The 23,810-nt window shown below is 32.4% G+C and overlaps 4 protein-coding genes and 4 non-coding genes across 9 annotated transcripts; 6 read left to right on the plus strand and 2 right to left on the minus strand.

Moving 5' to 3' along the window:
• Positions 1–3,816: 3,816 nt before the first annotated feature.
• Positions 3,817–9,496, plus strand: LOC105798157 (ARF guanine-nucleotide exchange factor GNL1). Of its 2 annotated transcripts, none has more exons than XM_012628096.2 (3): positions 3,817–3,992; positions 4,625–5,448; positions 5,536–9,496. In XM_012628096.2, the coding sequence occupies exons 2-3, from the start codon at positions 4,726–4,728 to the stop codon at positions 9,190–9,192; spliced, it is 4,380 nt and encodes a 1,459-aa protein (XP_012483550.1). In that variant the 5' UTR covers positions 3,817–3,992; positions 4,625–4,725; the 3' UTR covers positions 9,193–9,496. The 2 variants fall into 2 exon arrangements, with proteins under 2 accessions (XP_012483550.1, XP_012483551.1); XM_012628097.2 differs by having other exon boundaries at positions 3,818–3,992; positions 5,539–9,496.
• Positions 9,497–11,806: 2,310 nt separating this feature from the next.
• On the plus strand, positions 11,807–11,879 carry TRNAA-UGC (transfer RNA alanine (anticodon UGC)). Its single transcript has one exon. It is a non-coding gene; the product is annotated as a tRNA-Ala (tRNA).
• A 74-nt stretch (positions 11,880–11,953) lies between these two features.
• Positions 11,954–12,026, plus strand: TRNAA-UGC (transfer RNA alanine (anticodon UGC)). The gene has a single exon. It is a non-coding gene; the product is annotated as a tRNA-Ala (tRNA).
• Positions 12,027–12,100: 74 nt separating this feature from the next.
• Positions 12,101–12,173, plus strand: TRNAA-UGC (transfer RNA alanine (anticodon UGC)). The gene has a single exon. It is a non-coding gene; the product is annotated as a tRNA-Ala (tRNA).
• A 74-nt stretch (positions 12,174–12,247) lies between these two features.
• Positions 12,248–12,320, plus strand: TRNAA-UGC (transfer RNA alanine (anticodon UGC)). Its single transcript has one exon. It is a non-coding gene; the product is annotated as a tRNA-Ala (tRNA).
• A 1,001-nt stretch (positions 12,321–13,321) lies between these two features.
• LOC105798158 (pectinesterase 31) lies at positions 13,322–16,301 on the minus strand. The gene is made up of 6 exons (XM_012628098.2): positions 15,874–16,301; positions 15,685–15,789; positions 15,120–15,197; positions 14,572–14,759; positions 13,828–14,001; positions 13,322–13,734 (listed from the first exon to the last, which is right to left on the minus strand). The coding sequence occupies exons 1-6, from the start codon at positions 16,114–16,116 to the stop codon at positions 13,572–13,574; spliced, it is 951 nt and encodes a 316-aa protein (XP_012483552.1). The 5' UTR covers positions 16,117–16,301; the 3' UTR covers positions 13,322–13,571.
• A 3,802-nt stretch (positions 16,302–20,103) lies between these two features.
• On the plus strand, positions 20,104–21,222 carry LOC105797810 (uncharacterized protein At5g39570). The gene is made up of 2 exons (XM_012627723.2): positions 20,104–20,751; positions 20,834–21,222. Exons 1-2 carry the CDS (start codon positions 20,104–20,106, stop codon positions 20,921–20,923), a joined length of 738 nt encoding a protein of 245 aa, XP_012483177.1. The 3' UTR covers positions 20,924–21,222.
• Positions 21,223–21,826: 604 nt separating this feature from the next.
• LOC105797811 (transmembrane emp24 domain-containing protein p24delta7) lies at positions 21,827–23,519 on the minus strand. Its single transcript, XM_012627726.2, has 4 exons — positions 23,280–23,519; positions 22,654–22,863; positions 22,145–22,221; positions 21,827–22,066 (listed from the first exon to the last, which is right to left on the minus strand). Exons 1-4 carry the CDS (start codon positions 23,487–23,489, stop codon positions 21,922–21,924), a joined length of 642 nt encoding a protein of 213 aa, XP_012483180.1. The 5' UTR covers positions 23,490–23,519; the 3' UTR covers positions 21,827–21,921.
• Positions 23,520–23,810: the final 291 nt, after the last annotated feature.

Below are 23,810 nucleotides of genomic sequence, written 5' to 3' on the forward strand. Positions count from 1 at the left end.
ATAAAATATATAAATATATATATACGTATATTCGTGAGAAAAATGGAAAGTATATACATATACATATATATAGATATACATATATAAAAAAGTATTTATATATATATTAAATAAGTTAGAAAAGAATACATATACATATACATATATACATATATGAGCAAATATATAATAATATTAATATAATAAGACACATCTATTTAAAATTACATAAGTAAATATAAATGAAAATATATAATGAGAATAACAATGATATGTAATAATAATAATAATAATAATAATAATAATAATAATAATAAATTTATTAAGAAAATAAACAAAATAACAAAAGGACTAAACTAAAAATTTAAAACGAAATTGGGTTAAATCATAAATAAATTAAAGGAAGGGACCACATTGAACACGAATAACATAGAGGGGTGGAAGGAAATTTTCCTTCTCCTCTACAACGCATGACTTCATTGAGGACAAAATCGAGAAAAAATGGAATTTTGTGGCAAAATTGAAAAATAAAAACAAAATAGGATCCAATCGTAAACAGCCTCAAAAGCGCAAGGACCAGGGGCGCAAATAACCCATTTTATCCAGGAACACGCGGATCCTAGGCGGTTCGGTCGGTCGGTCCGATCCATGTCAAAACGACGTGCTTTTGAGGCTTTCAACTCCTCCAAAACGGCGCCATTTTGATATCCTATATATTCAAAAATTTTCCAAAAATTTCATTTTCCCCTTTCCAAAAAAATCAAAATGCTCTCTCCTCCCTTTCTTCTCCCAGAATCCGCCAACGGTCCGCCGAGAGCCACTGCATCGGCCGGCCGGCCGACACCACCGTGACAATGGCGGAACTGAAAAGTTTCCTCCTTTTCCCTTCAACACGCTCCCTTGGCCTCCCCGAGCACTCCGGCGCCACCAACGAAGGTAAAAATCTTTCTTTTTTGTTCTTTTTTGTATTTTCGTATATTTTTAAAATAAAAACAAAAAAAAATTGAGTAAAAAGAAGTAAAAATTAAAAGAAACCTTTAGATCGAAATCGGTAACAACCTTTTTTCTGTTTCTATTTCTTTTCCTTCAAAATCTCCTAGGAAAAAAAGGATCCCCTTTTTACATTGGTTGTTATGGCTTTATAGCCATGTTTACAATATTTTGATCTAGTATTTTTTTACTTGTCATTTCTTTCTCTGATTTTGCAGGCAAGTGGGTGGAGTCGGTGTTGGCAGAGACGTGACGCTTGGCGGCATGACTGTGGCAGTGGATGACCCTAGGTGCGGCGCACCTAGGGTTGGGGTCATTTTTTTTTTTTTCGAAAATGGGCTAGGGTTTAGGTTAATTTAGTTGGGTTTGGGTATTGGGTAATTTGGGTCTAAAATTTTGGGTAGTGGGATTGGGCTGGTGGGTTGTTTTGTAATGGGTTTGGGAAGGGTTGAAATTGGGCTTGTACAATTGTTACTGACATATTAATACTACATACGATATCAAATTTTCTTACATTTTGTTTAATTTTAACTTTTATTCAAAAACTCTTTTATTTGTTATATTAAAATATATATTCAAATAAAGCTTAGTTTAACATCCATCAAAGCCAAGGAGAAGTATTTATAAACGAGGATGGCTACCCTTGGCATTAGACACTAACACGTGTCTTACTAGCCTTCTAGATAGGTGATGATAGGATTGATATGGATCGGGTGAAACCTCACATGGATCATTCATATGTCCGATGCAAATGTATGACTTAGTACATGTCCTTGACGAGATAGATTAGAGGTACACTACCTATTTGGGCACATATGTGTTTGCAAGGACCATGGATGGCGTATTATTGCCCATAGATGAAGTCATAGCCAAAAAAATTGTGACCAGAGATCCACTTTGGCAATGTACTAATATCACTATTAAAAAAACTATCATTTCCTATAAAAAAAATTTATATTTTTAATTTTTTTATAAATGTTGCCTGAGTTTTAGTTCAGTTGGCATCAGTATTGTTACTAGTATAGGAGGACATAAATTTGAGTGCACTGAAGTGCGTTTATCCTCCTATTTAAGGGTTATTGAGAGGTTATAAATAATTTTAGTCATTCTATCAAAAAATCTTTTTATAAATATATTGGCTTAAGGGTGTAAAAAGCCCTCTAACTTAAAAAAAAAAAAAAGTTGCACTCAATTGAACACTTGAACTTTCAAAATATATCAAAAAGGCCCTCAAACTTCTTCAAAAAAAAAGCAATTAAACCCCTTTTTTTCACTCAATTATGTATTTGAACTTTCAAAGTACATCAAAAAGACCATCAAAATTTTTCAAAATGCAATTAATCCCGCTCTTAATAAAATTTAGAAAAAAATTATAAAAAATAAATTTTAGAAAAAGTATTAAATTTTAATAAAATATTAAAAATTATTAAAATTAGAAAATTTTTACAAAAATCGTAAAAAATAAAAAAATCTAAAATTGTATAAAAATCATAAAAAATTAATGATCCCTAGTTTTTTTAATTAAATTCATCACGTGTGGCAACATATCGTGACATGTATAAAAATGATAAAACAAATAAAAATATTAAAAGTTATAGAAAAATTATAAAATGCTTCTTTTGGTATGATAATTTTATAATTTTTACTTAAATTTATCTTTCTTTACATTTTGTATAATTTTCTTACTAATTTGTAAAATTGTATACTTTTTATATTTCTATTTATTTTATAGTTTTTACGATTTATATATATTTTTCTAATTTTAATATTTGATTGTTTTATTAAAATTTAATAATATTTATAGCTTTTATTTATTTTAATTTTTACAAATTTTCTCTAATTTTTAATAAGAGCAAGGGCTTAATGGTTTTTTTTAAAGTTTGAGAGTTTTTGATGCATTTTGAAAATTCAAGTACTCAATTAAGTGAAAAGAAAAGTAAAGACTTAATTGATTTTTAAAAAATTTAAGAATTTTTGATACATTTTAAAAGTTCAAATACCCAAATAAATACAAAAAAGTTTAATTATTATTATTTTAAAATTTGAAAGCTTTTTCATCCTTAAACCTAAATATATTCTTGTAACTTTTTCCACCCACATAAAATATCTAATTTATTTTAAACAGTTTATGCTGCTTTTACCACAATTTTTTATTTAAAAACTCTTTTTTTCCAAAATTAAACCCACATTGTTTTAGTAACAAATTTAAAAACATTAGAAAATAACGCTTTAACTATTAACAATTTAAGAGTTTAAAATAACATATAATAAAAATAAAAATAAAAATATGATTTAAAAATATGTATGATATTAAAATAAAAATTAGATTAAATTTAGAGACATGAATACATCGATTAAAAATACTAAATGAATAAAAATATTATTATTCAAGAAATAAATACAACTATTTATCATAATGTTATCATGATGTTGTTAATTCTAAATTGATGTCGAGTTCATTTGTGATATCATCTTAATCAACAACATTATTAATATATACAATTGATAGAGTTAATAAAATATTAAAACAAAATTTTGTTTGAGTAGTAAACTTAAGACCTTACTAATGTTATTGGTGTGGAATCAAATCCTCTAGATGCATGTTTTTTAAAAAAACACTAAAATATTTTTAAATAACATTAGGAAATGACATCTTTATAATTTTCCTAATTAAGTCGATGTCCGGTTGACTTTTGACATCATCCGTAGTATTGTTAAATAATAGTATAGATATAATAAAATATGAATATCATTATTAAAAGAAAGGTTAGAAAGTAAAAATGTTTTCTTTTATTAGGAGAACCCTAATCAGATTTTCTAAAAAGAAATTTCAATTTGTTTAGGAAAAAAAAATCAACAAATTGGCATCGACTTAAAAGAAGGAAAAAAATAAGAAATTCTTTTCTTTTTTTTTTCCAATTCCGACTCCTTACACTCTCCCATGTAACCCGAAAAGCTCCAAAATTTCTTCAGAGTTTACTTCACGTTATTCTCCAATTTCCATCATTGGAATCTTCGAAGAGGTACCATATTTCTTCACTCGATCCCCCTTTTTCCCTTCTTTTTTTTATGGCTCAAACGAAGATTATTTTGCAATCTAAATCGACCCAGATTTGATGGCTCGTGATATATCCTTTAAAATACTGATCTTGAAATCTTATTTTTGTTGAAGTGTTAGTATGATTCTGTTTGGGTTTTGATGAATTGGGATAGATCTGGCTTCTGGGATTTGAATTTGGGTTTTCTTTCATTTTTGATTTTGATCTTATTTTAATTTCTTTTGGGTCTATACATTGTTCCCATTATTGCGTATTTGTTACTTTTTTGTTAATGTAAGCTTTAGTTGTTTTTAATCTTCAGTTTTGTAGTCTCGCTTCGAATTTTATTGCCTTTTGCAGCTTAATTTCAATGCTTGATATAGGAGAAGTGTAGTTAATTGCTCATTTTTAACTCTGCATAGTTTAATAGTTTGTATCAAACTTTAGAACTCGCTATGACTGTTGCAATCTAAGTGAAGTTTCTACTAATAAATTACTGGTAATTGATGATTATGAAAAAGGTTAAGTGCTATCTTCACCTTTAAGACAGCCTCTTTGGAGATTTATTAGTTTAAATACGAATTCATTTGTGTTAACATCCTTTTTGTTAATTGCAGCAATTAATATGATTTTTCCTGAGTTCAGTGTTGGGTTTGAATAGTTGCTGGCTTCTTCATTGAAATATACTTTTCGCTTTTACTGAGAATCTTGATTGAATATGGGGGATCTTATTACACAATCTCAAAAAAATGGATTTAATGGAGAACTTGTTAAGCCCTGTAAAGGTGCTTTCGCTTGTATGATTAATTCTGAAATTGGGGCTGTACTGGCTGTTATGAGGAGAAATGTTCGGTGGGGAGTCCGCTATGTTTCAGATGATGACCAGCTTGAGCACTCTCTTATCCGTTCCTTGAAAGAATTGCGGAAACAAATTTTTTCATGGCAACATCAGTGGCAAAATGTTGACCCGGTTGTTTATCTCCTGCCATTTTTGGATGTAATTAAATCTGATGAAACTGGTGCGCCAATAACTGGTGTTGCCTTGTCTTCCATTTATAAGATCTTGACCCTTGATGTACTTGATTTGGATACTGTGAACGTGGAAGAAGCTATGCATCTGATTGTTGATGCAGTGACAAGTTGCCGATTTGAAGTAACTGATCCAGCTTCTGAAGAAGTGGTACTAATGAAGATACTTCAGGTTCTTTTGGCTTGCATGAAAAGTAAAGCAGCACCTAGGTTGAGTAATAAGCATGTATGCATGATAGCAAATACATGCTTTCGTATTGTTCATCAAGCAAGCTCAAAAGGTGAACTGTTGCAGCGGATAGCTCGGCATACAATGCATGAACTAATTAGGTGTATTTTCTCTCATCTTCCTGAGATTGGCAGCACTGAACATGAGATGTCTAACGGAAGGTCGTTATATGCTTCCGGAGTGGTAATTTTTAAGTCATAGTTCTGGGTTCTTAGTTGCAAATAGTGACTCTTTTGTTACCTTCTAATTCTGAAATTCATTTTTATTCAGCAGGTGGGTGCACAGAACGGGAACCATGTGGTTGGAAGTACAATGGTAGAAAATGGAAATGTGGGTATCAGTTGTGATGGTCCGTCCTCCCTTAGCGATGCTTCTAGTCCTCCAATCGTGAAGTCTGGTCCTGAAACTGACTCAAGCAACTTTGGGGAAAGTGATGGTACGGAGGATGCCCAACGTGCTGATGTATTGATGTCAGCACCTTTTGGGATACCATGCATGGTGGAGATATTTCAATTTTTGTGCTCTCTGTTAAATGTCATTGAAAATATAGGTATTGGCCCTAAATCGAATCCTGTAGCATATGATGAAGATGTTCCGCTCTTTGCCCTGGGTTTAATTAATTCAGCGATAGAATTGGGTGGGCCATCATTCGGCAAGCATCCCAAGTTATTGGCTATAATTCAGGACGACTTGTTTCATAATCTGATGCAATTTGGCTTATCCATGAGCCCTCTTATTCTTTCTACCGTATGTAGCATCGTTCTCAACCTGTATCATCATTTGCGCTGGGAACTAAAAGTGCAGCTTGAAGCTTTCTTTACATATGTGCTTTTGAAGCTTGTTCAAAGCAAGCATGGGTCTTCATACCAACAGCAGGAGGTTGCTATGGAAGCTTTGGTCGACCTTTGCAGGCAGCAGACCTTTGTGGCTGAGATGTATGCTAATTATGATTGTGACATATCCTGCAGTAATGTTTTTGAAGACATTGCCAACATGTTGTCAAAGAGCGCATTTCCCGTGAATGGACCTTTGTCTGCAATGCATATCCTTGCTCTGGATGGTTTGGTATCTACAGTAAAGGGTATGACTGAGAGAATCGGTTATGAATTGCCTATTCCGAATGAGTCATCGACAGATCATGAGGGATATGAAGCTTTCTGGACATCAAAATGTCAGAATTACAGTGACCCTAGTTCTTGGATTCCTTTTGTCCGTAAAATGAAGCACTTGAAGAGAAAGTTGGCAATTGGAGCTGACCATTTTAATCGAGATCCCAAGAAAGGTCTGGAATTTCTCCAAGGAATCCATCTATTACCAGAGAAGCTTGATCCAGAAAGTGTAGCATCATTCTTTAGGTACACAGTTGGGTTAGATAAGAATCTTATCGGAGATTTTCTGGGAAATCATGATGAATTTTGTGTTCAGGTGCTTCATGAATTTGTCAAGACCTTCAATTTTAAAGACATGAATCTAGATTCAGCATTACGGGTTTTCTTGGGAACTTTCAGATTGCCCGGAGAATCACAGAAGATACAGAGAGTGCTAGAGGCTTTTTCTGAAAGATATTATGAGCAATCGCCACATATATTGTGTAACAAAGATGCTGCCCTTGTGTTGTCATATTCACTTATATTGCTCAATACAGATCAACACAATGTACAGGTTAAGAAAAAGATGACTGAAGAAGATTTTATCCGTAACAATCGACTCATCAATGGGGGGAAAGATCTTCCTCGAGAGTACTTGTCTGAGCTTTTCCACTCTATCTGTGAGAACGAAATTCAAATGATCCCAGACCAAGATGCTGGTGTCCCAGTAATGACATCAAGCCGCTGGATTAATGTGGTGAACAAATCCAAAGGAAGCACCCCTTTTATTGCCTGCGATTCCAGAGCACTCCTTGACCATGATATGTTTACTATCCTTTCCGGTCCCACAATTGCAGCTTTGTCCGTGGTTTTCGATCAAGTGGAACAAGAAGATGTCTTACAAATGTGCATTGATGGATTCTTGGCCATTGCCAAACTTTCAGCGCACTATCACTTTGGTGATGTATTGGATGATTTGGTTGTGTCTCTTTGTAAATTTACGAACCTTTCAACTCCATTGTCTATTGAAGAGGCCATTGTTTCCTTCGGAGATGATTCACGAGCTAGGATGGCAACCAAAACAGTTTTCACAATAGCAAATAGTTATGGTGATTGCATCCACAGTGGCTGGACGAACATATTGGATTGTGTCTTAAGCTTGCACAAGCTCAACCTCCTGCCTGCCCGTCTAGCTAGTGACACAGCTGATGAAACCGAGTCCTCGTCTGACCACGAGCGGGGTAAGTCTGCTACTAGTTCGTTACGAAGATTGAAGACAGCACCTGCGGCCATTCCCCGGAAATCTTCAAGCCTGATTGGTCGGTTCAGTCAATTCCTATCCTTTGATATTGAGGAGCCGACATTGTATCCAACCGAGGAAGAGCTCGCTGCTCAACGGCGCCTTCGTGAGATAGTGCAGGAATGCCACGTCGATAATATATTCATGGAGAGCAAGTTTCTCCAAGCAGAGTCTTTATTGCAGCTTGTCGAGGCCATTATCTTGGCTGCAAGTCGTTTCAGCAAGGGAACTGGGGTCATGGAAGATGAAGACACTGCTGTGTTCTGCCTGGAGTTGCTGATAGTTATCACACTAAATAACCGGGATAGAATTTTGATAATCTGGCAAAAGGTATACAAGCACATATCAGATATTGTCCAGCAGAAGGCGGTACCATGTGCGCTAGTTGAAAAAGCTGTATTTGGGCTCCTTAAGATATGCCAGCGCTTGCTTCCTTACAAGGAAAATATAACCGACGAACTTCTAAAGTCCATGCAACTAATATTGAAACTTGATGCTCGGGTTGCTGATGCGTATTGTGAACCTATCACACAAGAAGTCATGCATCTCGTGAAAGCAAATGCCACTCACATCAGATCCCATTTGGGTTGGCGCACAATCATTTCCTTGCTATATATCACCGCTCGACATCCAGAAGCATCTGAGTTCGGATTTGAAGCACTAGCATTCATCATGTCTGAGGGGGCACACCTTTTGCCATCTAATTATGTTCTTTGTGTGGATGCAGCGAGGGAGTTTGCCGAGTCTCGGGTTGCAGAGGTTGATAGGTCGATTTCTGCCCTAGACATGATGGCGGGTTCAGTTGTTTGTCTTGTAAGATGGTCTTATGAAACCAAGAATGCTGTGGAGGAGGAGGCTGCTATGAAAGTGAGTCGGGATATCGGAGAGATGTGGCTGAGGTTGGTGCAAGGACTAAGGGCAGTCTGTTTGGACCAGAGGGAAGAGGTGCGGAACCATGCCATTTTAATGTTGCAGAGTTCTTTAGGAGGGGTAGATGGAATTCAGATTCCAAATGCTATGTGGTTCCAGTGTTTTGATCATGTGATTTTTACGTTAATGGATGATTTGCTAGAAATTGCAGAGGAGAGCTCCCCAAAAGAATACCGGAAAATAGAGGGTACCCTTGTCTTAGCGACAAAATTACTGTCAAAAGCTTTCTTACAGTCACTGCAGGATCTATCACAGCAACCATCCTTCTGCAAACTATGGCTTGGGGTTCTTGATCGTATGGAGAGATACGTGAAAGTCAAGTTCCGAGGAAAACGTAGTGAAAAAATTCATGAATTAGTCCCTGAGCTTCTCAAGAACACACTGCTGGTGATGAAAACAACGGGTATTCTTGTGCCGAGTGATGATCTGGGTGGAGAGAGTTTTTGGCAACTGACATGGCTGCATGTGAAGAACATTGTCCCATCTTTGCAATCCGAAGTGTTCTCGGAACAAGAACTGGAGCAGGTACAAGGAAAACACCAAAAGAAAACCGGAATTCCTTCGACTGATGGGGCAGTGCTGGTTCCATCAAATGAAACCGCAGCTTGAAGGAGAATCCCAGAACATAAATCTGTTATAAGATTATGTAAAATTGCAAAACCTCGGGAAAGTCAGAGAATTTTTTTTATCTTTTTTTGTTCATCAGAGAGTCGAGAATTGAAGGCATGAAAAAGGAAAGTTTGATAGATTGGTTATGGCAGCTTCATAATTTTCGTTGTAGTTGAACTTGGAATCGGAGGTTTTTTATTCCTTAATTCAAAGTGTTTGCAGGTAGGCAATCAGACTTTACCACAAACCATTTCCTTTGTATACTATACTTATACCATCATGATAATAAATTTTATATTAATTACATTTCATTACATTACATAATTTAATTATATGGATGTTTATCACATGATCATAAATATATTACATTTTTGTTGTTATACTACAACTTTTTAAGATGTTTCTTTTAGTTATACAATATTTCTTCCATAACATGATTTTTATAACGATTTAATTCACTACTTTTTACTATCACTATAATATCTTTTTGAGGGAGCTCAACTATAAATAGAGTTATTTTCTCTCATCTAACCACTCAGTTGTAAACCTTTAAAGTAATAAAATGTTTTTGAGAGCATTTACTCAAACACTTGTTGTGTGTTCCTTCGTAGTTTTTTTGTCTTTCGAGTTTGCTTCCACTTTGCTTCGGTGTCTTAGAAAATTTTTGCAAAAATTCTTATTTTTTAAGAGTAGATTAATTTAAGTAGGATTTAAACCCAATAAATCACCTACTATTTAAAAGGTTTGATTTGCCAGTAATATTAGTAGTTAGATAGTCAAATCAAACCTTTTAAATAGAAGAGTGATAGTATTTTTAATTTACCTTTTCGTTATGGATTTTATATTACTATTTTGTTTTTTATAAGTAAATAATTACATTACAATGCGGAAGAGGATTACAAACGCATGGCTCAAGCCGTGTATCTCATTGGCGAATTCTAAGACCAAGTTTTTTGGGGCTTTATAAAATTTTCAAAAGTTTTAGGAGTTTAATGAGAATTTAAAAAAAGAATTGGCGTTTAATTAATGAGAATTTTTTAAAATTTTTAATGGAAAAATCAAAATTGCTCAAAATTTTGGGAGGGTGCACGGCCCCTTAGGCCACTATAGTAGTTTGCCTCTTATAGACTTTACACCAATCAACTTGAAATCCACACAAATTGACCATTGGACCAGTAAATTCATTATTACGATTCATTATTATTTTGCAATTATTAATCTTTATTTTATATAATTACTTTTAATTCAATTTTATATTTTCCATAGCTGTTACTATGTTCATTTCATCCATGTATAAGACAAATTCAAAAGCGTGTAGGCATGAAAACAAAATACTAACAAATAATTATAAAGTAGGGTTAGAGATGTTTATTGGTTTATTACCAAAAAAAAAACACAATAGAGAGATGTTTAGTGGCAAAAAGATTAGTTATTATTATTGACGGTGTATATTTCGATTTCATCAAAAGATAAATATTTATTGATTGGATTAGATCATTAAAATAAAATACGCTTTTATTTGTTCAAGTTGATTTAAATCTAGCTTGAACATTCCCAAAATAAAATTTATTTATTAAGTTTAATAAAATTATTGACTAAGAATAAATGTAATTATTGACAGTATGAAATTAAACTAAAAATAATTATATATACACTAAGAATAAATAATAATTTTTTGAGTTTTACCCATTTGAATTTTTATATATTTTCAAAGTTTTTCTAATTTTACACTCAACCACAATGAATCTGGTTTGTCCAGATTTGTTCTATACGTATATTTTAATTAATTTGGAAAAATGTTTCATTTAAAAATATATAATTTTTATTTTTTGTTGATGTGGTATGTCACGTTAGTTTACTGGCATATGGTAGCTTCTGGTAACTTTCGTCAACCACATCAAAATAATTAACGATCAAACAAGTCAACTGATGATTTTTGTTAACGGAAGGGGCTAATTAGTTTTTTTTATCACTCAAAGTTCAATTGAGTACATTTTTTCGTAAGGGCTCAATTGATTTATTTTTTACCCAGGGTTTTTTTTTTTTTACCTTTTAGCCATAAAAATAAGAACTAATCTTAATTGAAGTTTTAAAAATAATTTTTATAAGTAAAGTTGAAATAAAAATAATTGTAAAATCTAAGGGTTAATGTTAGTTGGACCATAAATTTCTCACATTAACCCCATTAACCTTTTTATGCTATCAATTGTCACATTGCGAGAGCAGGAGAATTATGAGAGTCATGCCGAGAAGGATGAACCGAAACAAGTGGATTGTCGGCATCATTATTGCTAAATAATCACTCATTTATGTCTGCTTTTCTGGGTTTTTTAGCGAGAAAACTCAAAACCCAAGCAAATTGCCTTTGCCATTGGCAAAAAAACTCCATGCCTTGAATCCTTTCCACAACTGAAAACCTCTTCCTCCTTAAAGCTCACCAGTTTTGTGGCGATATGTCCTCTGCCTATAATCTGTTCGATGAAATTCCTCAAGATACTATAAACTGGACTGACTTTTGTCATCCCGGCAAATACACTATTTTTATTTGCTCAAATGCTCTCTTGAATTTGACAATATGGAGATATTTTTATTCTTGTAACAATATGCCCGAATGGGGGATGTAGCTCAAATGGTAGAGCGCTCGCTTTGCATGCGAGAGGCACGGGGTTCGATCCCCCGCATCTCCATTTCCAGACTTTTTTGCCAACACTTTTTTTTTTCTAATAAGAAATCTTTTCTTTCAATGATACTAACACACAATGGGGATGTAGCTCAAATGGTAGAGCGCTCGCTTTGCATGCGAGAGGCACGGGGTTCGATCCCCCGCATCTCCATTTTCAGACTTTTTTGCCAACACTTTTTTTTTTCTAATAAGAAATTTTTTCTTTCAATGATTCTAACACACAATGGGGATGTAGCTCAAATGGTAGAGCGCTCGCTTTGCATGCGAGAGGCACGGGGTTCGATCCCCCGCATCTCCATTTTCAGACTTTTTTGCCAACACTTTTTTTTTTCTAATAAGAAATGTTTTCTTTCAGTGATTCTAACACACAATGGGGATGTAGATCAAATGGTAGAGCGCTTGCTTTGCATGCGAGAGGCACGGGGTTCGATCCCCCGCATCTCCAATTTTGGATTTGTTTTTTGCCTAATAGCAAATTTAATTTGATCCTAAATCTAAAGAAATCAACAAATTTAGCCCTTAATGTTTTTTTAATTCTAATTCTAAAATCTCAACAAACTTACCCCTCAACATTCAACAAATACTCATCCGATCAGTTTGATTCTTAATATTTTAGAGGAATTTAATTAAATAATATGATATTAATAAGTAAGTACTCTTCTTGTTTAGTAGGTTTTGGAAGTACATTAAAGAATATTTTTTAAATATATTTTTTAAATATTTGTTTTAGAATTAAAACTAAATTGACAAATTTTGTAATTGTTGAGTGATAAATTTATTGAGTTTTTAACATTTAAACTACAATGAAAAATTTTGTAAATATTAAAAGTTAAATTTGTTAAACTGTTTTACATTTAAGATTAAATTGTGTAAATATTGAAAAGTTAAATTTATTATTAGATCAATAAAAACTACACGTCAATTTTTCATTACTCATCTAACGTCAAATAACAAGAGATTGATTAAAATATCTAATTTCAAAAATATTGTAACCAAATAAAAAAATTAATAGTTGAATAACCAAAAACAAAGCAAAAGGCATAATTAATTTAACCTTAACCAGAAAATTTCAAAAGCTAACCCAACTCAAAATTATATTATTATCTAAAAATTAATTAATTTCATCATCTAATATAAATTTAGTCATAAAACGTTTAATATCATTAAATTATTAATATGAAAAGAAATCAATTTTAAAATTTTTAACATTATTTTAAAAAGTCTAGACATGAAAGAGAGCTATGCACCGAATCAAATTGTATGATCACATTCATGAGTCGCAACGAAAATGTGATTAAAAAAGACCATAATAATTAACAAGGGTTAAATGAAATAGTAAAGCACATTGCATTTCCAAAGAGAGATGCATGTTCGTACCTTTGAAACGACATTGTTTGAAGAAGAGCCACAAACCTCAAACATAAACCGTAAAATGGATATGAAAAATACCAAAAAAAAATCATAGTAAATATTAATTATCTTAAAACACTCCAACTATTATAGTTAATTTGATTAATAAAGCAATTATGAGGATTCAAATACTTCAACACTATTATATTCAAGTTTCAACTGCCCAAACCATATGAGCTTACCATTTTTCTTAGCCATCTTCCTTATTCTATGCTTCAAATACTTCCAACACACACCATTATATTCCTCATTATTAACTCATACCACCACTATCTGTTTCTCTTTTCTATGCAGAATATGGTATTTTCAGTGCCATTCTTTGAGCAAGCCATGGTCGGTTCGGATCAGGGTCGATGAATCCGTGCATAAGGAACTCTTCTGCTTCTTCCTCCAGCAGTTCCCGACACCAAGTAACCCGTTTTGATTGACAGCACCCAGGGCCGAAACATCTGCAGCAGTTTCATTTAAATCTATTTGTTCCGAAGAAAATGACGTCTCTCGTAAAAGCAACATGAGAATAAGGAAGAGAGAACATGAGATACCTGTATTCGTAAAAGCAAGCACTTCTCTCGTTTTCGGCTTTTCCCCAGTTATGCCAACCTACATGTTTGATACATTGGTCCATGTATGTGTAGGCAAAGACCACCCTTCCAAAGGGTCCCCATGGTCGCCCGAGATATGAATAAGAAGACCCTCCATTGCCAGTAATGACGCACCTGAATCAATGCCACAAATTGTAATTCACAGCTGATTACGTGTGATAATGGAAGTAACTGTTTGTAAGAGGAAGGAAATCAAAAGAACGGGAAAAATAACCCGAGAAGATGCACCATAACTTTTTCCTTGCGAACTTGAACGGATTGCAGTTCACTCTCCTAAAAACAGAACTATGTATGGTACTTGTAGCTATATTGCAAGTATATAGTTTTCTACGAAGTATAGCTTAATGGTTAAAAGAATTGATGGCAAAATCAAAATCCCGGGTTCGGGTGAGAAACTTTTAACTTAAACAACTATAAAAAGCACAAATACAATATTAAGGAAAATTGCGAGTGCCACATTTTCCTACCAACAAAATACCAGATAGACCATACATACAAAAGAGCTGTATTTTGAAGTATTTTCTTTCGAATTTAAACATAAGAACTATGTTTGAAACCATCCACTTCGAAGTCCTCAAACAACTTAACAACTTGAAAATTAAGAAATTTATGCAAGATGATAATGGGATGTTAACGAAAAACGAATAGTAGAAAAGAAAAGGGCACAATTAGTCAACCACAGACCTTAAAAACACGTAACCAGTCGATTCCTGAGAAGTTTTCCGGCTCTGTGCAGTTATAAATCCAGCTGACTTGCAGTGTATATGACAATGCTCTAAAAGAGCCGTGCTATTTCCAAAAATGAAGTCTACACTTCCTTCAATGTAGCAGTCTTTCAAGTACTGTCTTCCATGATGCAAGTATAGAGTATCCTGCAAATGGTTATACAAGCAGTAAGATTCTAGGAGGTCAATGTCCGAACCTCTAGACTTGTTGAAATATCACCTCTTAAAGAAGGTTCCATAAATCATCCGTACAACTTTACAAACACAATTAAACCACTAAATTGGTCATGAAATAGGCGAAGGAGTAAAGACCTTAACATGTAGCCAACATTGTTTACGCAGAAAGATATAATTTTGCCAAGATTTCAATGTATTTAGAAGGACTTCAGAGGATTATATCTTTATACACATGCTGGAATATGCATCGGAAAACAAAGTCAGGATAACATAAGAGGGCATAATGATATAGTTTACATAAGGCCAACTAAAATGAGATGAGCTAAGCACCTGCCAGCCCAGGAATTTGCAATTATAGAATGCACATCGATCCGCTGTTACTCTGATTGCAACAGCTTGTCCTGAACCCTGTAAGGAAGTGAAAGATTAATGGCATAGGAATAGTTTGAAATTTCTGCAGCATTTTCAAAGCAACTCGCAATTTTTGACAATAGAAAGAAAAAACACCCAAATGCTAAAAATCATATCATTCCAATCCACATAGCTGAAAGGAAAATATATTGAGAAACAAATCAAAATTTTAAAGAAAGTGATGATGATGATGATCAGTCAAAAACCAAAGAACCAAACTTGAATCACAAATTGAAGCCCAGGAAAATGTCTAATAAAGGTGAAATTCCAATCATAAATTGTCTGCTTTAGTGATTAATTCAATAACAATATAGTAGAAAGGGAAATATATTGAGAGAAAAAAGAAAAGTTCAGAGTTGAAATTCTTGATAATGATGATATGATAATTAGCCAAAAAAAAAAAACTCTAAGAACAAAAACCGAAATCCAGAAAAAATTACAAAAAAAAAAAGGGTTAAAATTAGAGGAAAAATTGAAAATTCACCTCTGGGGAAGAGTTTTCAAAGGTGACATTTTCAGCAATGAAATCTTCTCCTTCAACAATCACAGTGCCACAACCGAACGTTCCAGTCCCAATTAACCTCGAACCCTTTTCAAAAAAAAAAAAAACACTATGATTACACGTGGCGAAAACCCAGATAAGGTAGCACGAAAAAAGGACATCTTTTTTTACCTGGTGATGTTGAATTTTAGTAGCGGTATTGTTCCATGTAAGAACAGTGAGTTCAGGGCGGAGACCAGCCAAGGTGATGAGGTTCTTGGTCTTGGGAACGTAAACAGGTTGCTTGTAAACGCCGGGTGACAGTCGAATGATGGTGCGGCAGGTGTTGCAGAGTGGAACAGTGTCAATGGCTTCCTGCACTGTTCGGTAGTCGCCATTGCCGTCTTGGGACACCGTTATTACCCTCGCCGACATCGATCGAAGTCGAAGAGAAACAACAACAACAACAACACGCCCCCTTTTCTGTCTTGAATGTTTTGTGGGGGATTTAGTGAGATTTGAGTTTTTCTTAAAGAAAGGGGATGATGAGATCGAGCGAAGAGGCAATAAATAGAAAAACAATTTACAGGTTTTTCAGAAGATATGATTCATTGCTGTTTTACTGCTAATTACTATGTTTTTGTCTTTTATCATACTATTTTGTAAGGGTAAACTACATTGATTGTCCTTCAACTTTGTTTAAATTTATATTTCGGTTACCCATGTTACATAATAATCCTTAATTTATCCATTGTTACAATTCTGTTACTCAATGTTGCGGCTTAATTCAAAGGGTTAATAGATATTTTAAAATTCTTTAAAATAAATAAATAATTTATAGAACAAATAATTGCAGCAAAGAAAAACCAAGAATTTTGTAACTAATTTTTCCACATCCAATCTCATAAAAAATCATAGTCTTTGAACTTTCACAAACAAAAAATTAGATACCCGTTCACTACTTGAAATTTAAAAGAAAAATGGTGAGTTTCGAGGAAGAGGAGAAGAAAAATAGTATTTTTTTATTATAAATTTAAAAATCCAAAATTCTAATACGGAAAGTTATTCTAAAACCCAATCAATCTAGTAATTGGAGTTATAGATAAGAAATGATAGGTTTAGACAATAAATAGGTTACTTTCAATTTCAAAAAATTGAAACTTACCAAAGTCTTCTCTCTTGAGTCTTGCCCCCTTGTTTCTTAATTTTCTCTCTCTCTCTCTCTTTTTCTTTCAAATTATCAAGAAAATCCAGCAAATAGGTCGTTGCTATAAAGAGTTTTGCTTATACATTTTGTTTTTCATGCAAAACTTATTGAGAACAAGTATATGAAAGGTAATAATTTAAACAACGACGATAATGATTGAACTAATATTTTTAAATTTAAAAAAGTAGAAGGATGAAATTTAACTTTTAAAGTTATAAACTAAATTTCAAATTTCGTCAAAGCATAGGGACTAGCAATATATTTTAACCTAATGAATTTATAATACATGAAAATAATTTCCTCATTTCTTTTTTATTTTAAACTCTCTTCCCACTTTCTTTCTTTTATCTCCTTTCGCTACCTGGGCAATTTTGCACTAATTTCTAATGTATCTTACTTTTATATCTAACTAGTTTGTTTGTATATATTAACTTTTAATATTTTTATAACATTAATTTTGTTTAAAATCATTAATAAATTTTAAAACATAATGTAATTATAAATTATTTTTAAAATATTTAAATAATTTAAAATTAGTTAAATTATTTATAGGTTATTTATTTTTATATAGTTAAATTAATCTGTAATTATATTAAAATTGTTTTAATACTCGATTTTTATAAATTTATATTTATCTTTGATCTGAAAAATATAAATTTAGTTTGATAATATTTATTAATATGTATCTTTTCTAAAACTATAATAATTTTAATATTATAACATTAAAATTTAATTCAATTATTAAAATCTTAAAATAAAACTAAAAAATAATTCTAAACAAAAAACATAGAATAATTTTTAAAAAATTAAATCCAAATTGGAAGTAAGGTGCTTCAAATGGAGTAAAAATTAGAAGGAATATAAAAGAGAATAATGTCTTTTATTCTTGACCATTTATAAGGAATATAAAAGGGCTCCACTGATTAAAACAAAAGTAGGAGGGATGCAATTGAAACGCAACTTCCTTTATTTCATGAATGGCCCCTTTGGTATTGTCTAATTTTGAAATTTTATACACTTAAACGTAATTTTTGTTTCAAGATGGGGATAAATAAAATAAACTTGGAGGTGGTATTTAAATATTACTTATATTTATACTTATTTATGCTATTTTTTCAATAATATCCTCATCTATAGACTTTTCGTATTGCCATTGATGTCAAACAAAGGTAAAAAAAAAAATCAAATTTCATCATTTATGAGGTGATATCAGATAAACTTTATTGTTCATGACTTATTTTTATTATTATTTTCAGATTTATTCTATAAACGAGGGTTAAGGTCTTTATTTCTCAATTATTAATATAATTCTATAACCCACTCTTGATTTAATTCAACACCTTGACATAATACTTCTCTTCATAATTTTTTGAATTTTTAAATTTTAAAAATTAATTAATTGTTGACGCCGCCACATCCACGTGATGCTACAATAATAAAGTTAATAAACGTTAACTTTTCTACCTATTTTTTAAAAGTTTGAATTGAATCAACTTAAAATAATAGGTAAACTACACTAAGGTTACTAATCATTAGTAAGTTTACATTTTGATCACTCAATTTCAAAAGATTGCAAAATAGTCGTTGCACACTTGCACTATTTGAAAGTTTTCTTTTTAAGTCATTGAACTCTTAAAATCACTATTGTATGGCATCTTCTATTTGCATTGCCTATACTAATTGAAAGCTCTTCTTCTCTTTCTCTCCTAAATTTAGTTTTTTTTTTCATGAAGCAACTATAAATGTCATGAATTTATAAACCAAAATTCAAATAGCTTTCTTCTTCAATCTTGACATTGATTGTCAAATAGACTTAGACCTAATGTATGTTCTTCTACTCGTCAATAAGTACTAATTCATTGTACCAATTGTTGAATAGCTGCTTGGAGCTCTCTAGCTGGACTTTAAAAAAAAAAACTTAACAACCCAATGGCTTAAATAAAAACCTTAGAATAGTTCAAACTTAAAATGAAAACTTTTGAATAATTTAATAACCATTTTGTAACATTTTGAAATTAAATAACCAAAACGTAAAGTTATTAATAATTTACTGACCCAATGTTTATCCAAAATTTTAAATATGAAAAAGTTCATGTATCACGATATTACACAAAACTAGGGGTCGGGCCACCCACCTAAGCTCGCCTGAAAAGGGAGAGGGTTTGAGCAAAAATATAGGTCTAGAAAATGAGATTTGACAAAAAATAAGGCTCGTTTTCTAAATGGGCCAGGCCTTCAACAAGTTTTTTTGGCCCTAACCCGAATTTGACTAAATTTTTTTTCTTGTTGCTGTTTGCTTCGGTTATGTTACTGTTTTGTTGTTGTTATGTTGTTGTTTTGCTACAATTTCTCTAATATATTGTTACTATTTTGTTATTATTGTTTGGATATTGTATAACTTTTGTTTTATTGTTAAGTTTGCTACAATTTTAGAAGCATTTGCTTGCTAAATTACTAGCTATGTTACTATTATTTAAGTATAAAGATTTTTTAATGTATTTTCAATTTGTTAGAAAAAATTTATTTTAATGTTTTTATTATATTTAATGTATTATATTTTTTAAATATATTTTTATATAAAAATAATATAAAAAAATTAATATGGACCGACCAGGCTTGATTAAGCATTTTTTAGGCTAATTTTTTTTTTGGACGGATCGAGCCCGGCCTAGAAAATAGACCTAAAATTTTGCATCGACTCAACCTTGAAATCGACTCAAGCCTGGCCCGATCTATGATCAAGTCTACATTATATTCGGGTTTTACCATTAAATTTATTTAATTAAGAATTTTTCAAAATGTAATTTAATTGTTAAAAAAACTATATTTAAATTGATTACTTATTTCATAAAATAAAATATCTTATTCAAATCTAGAATCTGCGAATCGTAAATGAAAATTCAAATTTACAATAACTTCTGAACAAAAAAAAAAAAAAATTCTCAGAGTTGAACCTTTTCTTTGCCAAATAACACGGTATATTTCAAAATCCAACGGCTCAAATTAATTTCCTTAAAACGTCATCGTTTAGGCTTTTTAAACAATGAACGAATTGAGAGGTCTCGTCAAACTGTCCTATTCAATCGCTTCCCGCCTTTCATTCTCCATTCAACCCCCCTCACTTCGTCTCATATATTTATATCAAAACATTTAAAAAAGAAAAAAAAAGAGAACCTTTAATTTTCATTTTTTGAACGCATAACCAAAGCCGAACGATGCCGTATTACACATCTCCAGCTGAGGATGAACCCGACGAGTTTGACGAGCATAATCCGACGCCGTACCGTGGTGGGTTCGACCTCTTCGTGACGTACGGGCACCCATTGGAACCCAGTGAAGAGACTTGTTACCCTTCGTCCACACAGTCTGACGGAAATTTTGATTATGAGCGTCCGCATTTCTCGTCCGGAAGCTACCCTTATGGTCATGATCGACATGGACAATCTAAACCCTATTCTAGTGCTCATGATGATGATGGATATGGAGATCAACATGGGTCTCATCATCACGGAAGGAAGCCTGAACATGATTCTGGATATGGTAGGAAATTGGGGCACGGGGAACATGGATCCGAATATGGTAGGAAATCTTCAGGGCATGGAGACTCCGAATCCGAATACGGATCTGGGTACGGGAAAAAGCAAAGCCATGGAAGTGGGAGGAAATCGGATGATGAAGATGAAGGGTATAAGAAATCTAGTTATAGGAAATCGAGTTATGATAGATCAGATGAAAGAGAAGAAGGATATGGAGGTGGGAGGAAATCGGATGATGAAGATGAAGGGTATAAGAAGTCAAGTTATAGAAGAAATGATGACAATGATTCAGATGGTGAAAGGAGGGGCCATGGGCGCAAGAAACACGTAAGTTATCCCATATTTATCGCGAATTTGAATAACATAGATGTTTTAAACTCACTCGATTTCAACATGGTCAACATTGCAGGGTAAGAAAAGTGAAGATGAAGATGATGATGATGATGAGGGAAAGAAGCATCGCCGGCACCGTCGGCACCGTGATTACGACGATGATTAATCGGAATGATGCCTCAGTGCATAAATGGAGTTCAGTTTCATGCCATAATATATAGCTACTAAATAAAGAGTTGAGGCATGCCTCCATTGATGGTATCTATTATCTACGCGTGTTTTTGTCGATCTGAATCTTTGACTGTTAATAAAAATCCCCCAAACATTTGGGTTACCGCGCTTGTATTGGATTTTAAAATAAAATGAATCTCTATTGCTTTAGTTTTAGTGTTATGTTTGCAACACATTAAAACAAGCACCAACAGTAAAATTGTATTTTATTTACATAAAAATAGGTAAATTAATCGTTATAATTAAATTAAAGAGTAAAATTATTTTTTTGTTAAAATTGACCAGCTTGTCATTTGTGGGAACGTAAAACGTCTAAATTTTAAATAAAAATAAAATACAATTTAATTTCTAATATAAATACTTTCAACTCAAAATCAGATTAAAATTAAAATATATATTTTATTATCAATTCAACCGTGGGTGTATTAAAAAAGTTAAATAGCAAGTAATTTTAATAATGAATGATTTTTTAAAAATAAATTCATTAATTCATTTAATAAATGAAATTATACAATTCAAGAAAAGAAATAAACTCATCGTAGATCGTAAAAAGACAAACTTTATCAACACAACAAAAGTTTTAATCTCAGATTAATAAAATATTATGATACAAAATATAATAATAATGGATGGTTATTAAATATAGTATATATTTAGTAAAATATTTATTTGAATAAATGATACAAATTTACCAAAATTTTAAAATTAATTAGTTTGGAAATTAGTTAGATACTCAGTTTAGTTATTTAGTTTGGTGCTAATGTTTAAATTTCGAATTTAACCAATTTAATAAATCAATAAAAGTGCAAACAATGAAATGATAAATTAGGGTATTTACTATTAACATGTAAGCCTCTTAAAAGATCAATAAAGATAACAGATAGAGAAGTGTTATAAACAATGGAGTTAAGGAACAGAAGAGAGGCAAAGAAACTAAAGGAGCTTCTTCCTTTGAAAAAATGTCTTTAGATGCCACACCTGCAAACCGGCCACCGACAAGCATAGGGCGATCGAAAAGAAGCTAAGTGCCGCCATTGTCGAATTTGTTTCCTTATTAAGATGCTGCATTTCTTCTTCCCTGTATTGTACATGTTGGGATTCGAATATTAGATTTATAAGATAGGGGATAGTTATAACGAAACTAGTTATTTCATACCTCTCCCGGAGATAATACATCTCTTCATGAATGTATGTGACGGTGTCGTACAACTTCTTCAATTCGAACTCCATTGTCTACAAGGAAGGACATGTTCAAAGCTAATAAACATGATACAATCAAACTTTTGAAGTACTTGTATATGAACATATTCAGACATTGTCTATGAGAGATAATCCTTTAAGAATCCTCTTGAGCATTCTCGTGTCATCCATTGCTCATAACACAGTAAACCGGACATATCAAAGTACTTCCATACTAAGATATAAATTACCTTATAGTTTATATAGGGAAGGGTGTGAGTGTCGCATACGAGTGTGTCATTCAGCCCTTAAAAGCAGGTTATCGCACATATAATATGCTTGGATGTATAACAATGTTGGATATGAGTATGTCTCGTTGAAAAAAACTTTAAAAAGGATATGAATAAACTCCTATCAAACACATAACTGTATGAGACATTCACACCCGAATCAAAAATATCGAACAATATGGTAAAAAGAACTTACATCAACCTGCCCTTTCTTGGCAACCTGGGACCAATCTTTAGCAGCAACACCAGTTCTCCAAACAAAATCAATGGTAATCTTTACCGGTGGCTGGTGATTAATTGCCCAGAAACAAGAAGTGTAACCACCGTTCTCGGTGGCGGTAAATGCAAAATTACCCGAATCCACATCCTCTCCGATGTGATAACTGTGCCCATAAGGCGAACTCACCTATAAACATAAAAACATCTTGTTAATCACAAAAGTCTGCTACAATTCTAGATCAAACAAAGCTAATTCCATTGATATATTCGTTTTCAGCGTATCGCCTCTAGATATGTGAAAAAATTTAGAAAAATCTAATAAGTTAAAGACACTTGTATCCTACACATGATATAGGAATATCACCCGTAAAAGTGTTATGAGCATCCTTATACTAAAAGACCGATTGCATAAGTTATATTTATCAAAACAAAACAAAACCCTAAATTAATAAACACTAAAATTAAATCTCCAAATTATCAAAATTTATCTACAATTATATTTAAAATTTTCAGACTAAAATCAACCTCTAAACATGAAAAAGAACCCTAAATTAATAAACACTAAACATTGTAAAAAAAAAAATTGATTGGGGACATACATACCTTGACAGTGAGTTTATGAGAATGAGGCAATGAACCTTGATGTGGATTAACAATGGCGTATTTGCCAACACTCATTGCGTTTGCCCTAATGTCTTCTGATATACATTTGGTTTGCCCTGAATCCAATTCGAATCTCATAGATTCCCCCATCTTTGTTTCCAACATGAATCCTAGGATTATCAGAACTAAACCCAGATTTAAAGTCGACATTCTTGTCTTGTCTTTGGATTGAGATTTGAGATTGGGTTTCTTATAATGTTGGTACGTTAACAAGAAAAACAGATACTATGTCACTAATAATATTAAATAGGGAGTTGTTAGAATTTGGATTGAAACTGAAACTGAGTCTTTTAGTTTTTTTTTACAACTGTTCCTGGTTTGCAATTCTACTGTTCCTAGGGTTTTTTTGGGCTTTATTATTAAAAAATCTTAAATTTTATTTAAATAATATATTTATATACCTTTTTATTATTATTAATTACAGTCCATCTTTAGTTTCATTAAGATTTCTTTTGAGTTCAAATTACAGGA

This window comes from Gossypium raimondii, chromosome 9, assembly GCF_025698545.1.
Source record: "Gossypium raimondii isolate GPD5lz chromosome 9, ASM2569854v1, whole genome shotgun sequence".
Classification (NCBI taxonomy): Eukaryota; Viridiplantae; Streptophyta; class Magnoliopsida; order Malvales; family Malvaceae; genus Gossypium; species Gossypium raimondii.

Bases quoted from the DNA above. Each gene is read 5' to 3' on its own strand.
- LOC105798157 (XM_012628096.2), top strand. From the start codon at position 4,726: ATGGGGGATCTTATTACACAATCTCAAAAAAATGGATTTAATGGAGAA. The intron at 5,449-5,535 runs GTAATTTTTAAG...ATTTTTATTCAG, and splicing joins CGTTATATGCTTCCGGAGTG to CAGGTGGGTGCACAGAACGG.
- LOC105798158 (XM_012628098.2), bottom strand. From the start codon at position 16,116: ATGTCGGCGAGGGTAATAACGGTGTCCCAAGACGGCAATGGCGACTAC. The intron at 15,198-15,684 runs GTGAATTTTCAA...ACTTCCTTACAG, and splicing joins TTGAAAACTCTTCCCCAGAG to GGTTCAGGACAAGCTGTTGC. The intron at 13,735-13,827 runs GTATCTCATGTT...AAACTGCTGCAG, and splicing joins GCTTGCTTTTACGAATACAG to ATGTTTCGGCCCTGGGTGCT.
- LOC105797810 (XM_012627723.2), top strand. From the start codon at position 20,104: ATGCCGTATTACACATCTCCAGCTGAGGATGAACCCGACGAGTTTGAC. The intron at 20,752-20,833 runs GTAAGTTATCCC...TCAACATTGCAG, and splicing joins GCCATGGGCGCAAGAAACAC to GGTAAGAAAAGTGAAGATGA.
- LOC105797811 (XM_012627726.2), bottom strand. From the start codon at position 23,489: ATGTCGACTTTAAATCTGGGTTTAGTTCTGATAATCCTAGGATTCATG. The intron at 22,864-23,279 runs GTATGTATGTCC...TTATGTTTATAG, and splicing joins CTCATAAACTCACTGTCAAG to GTGAGTTCGCCTTATGGGCA. The intron at 22,222-22,653 runs GTAAGTTCTTTT...CCTTCCTTGTAG, and splicing joins CCAAGAAAGGGCAGGTTGAT to ACAATGGAGTTCGAATTGAA.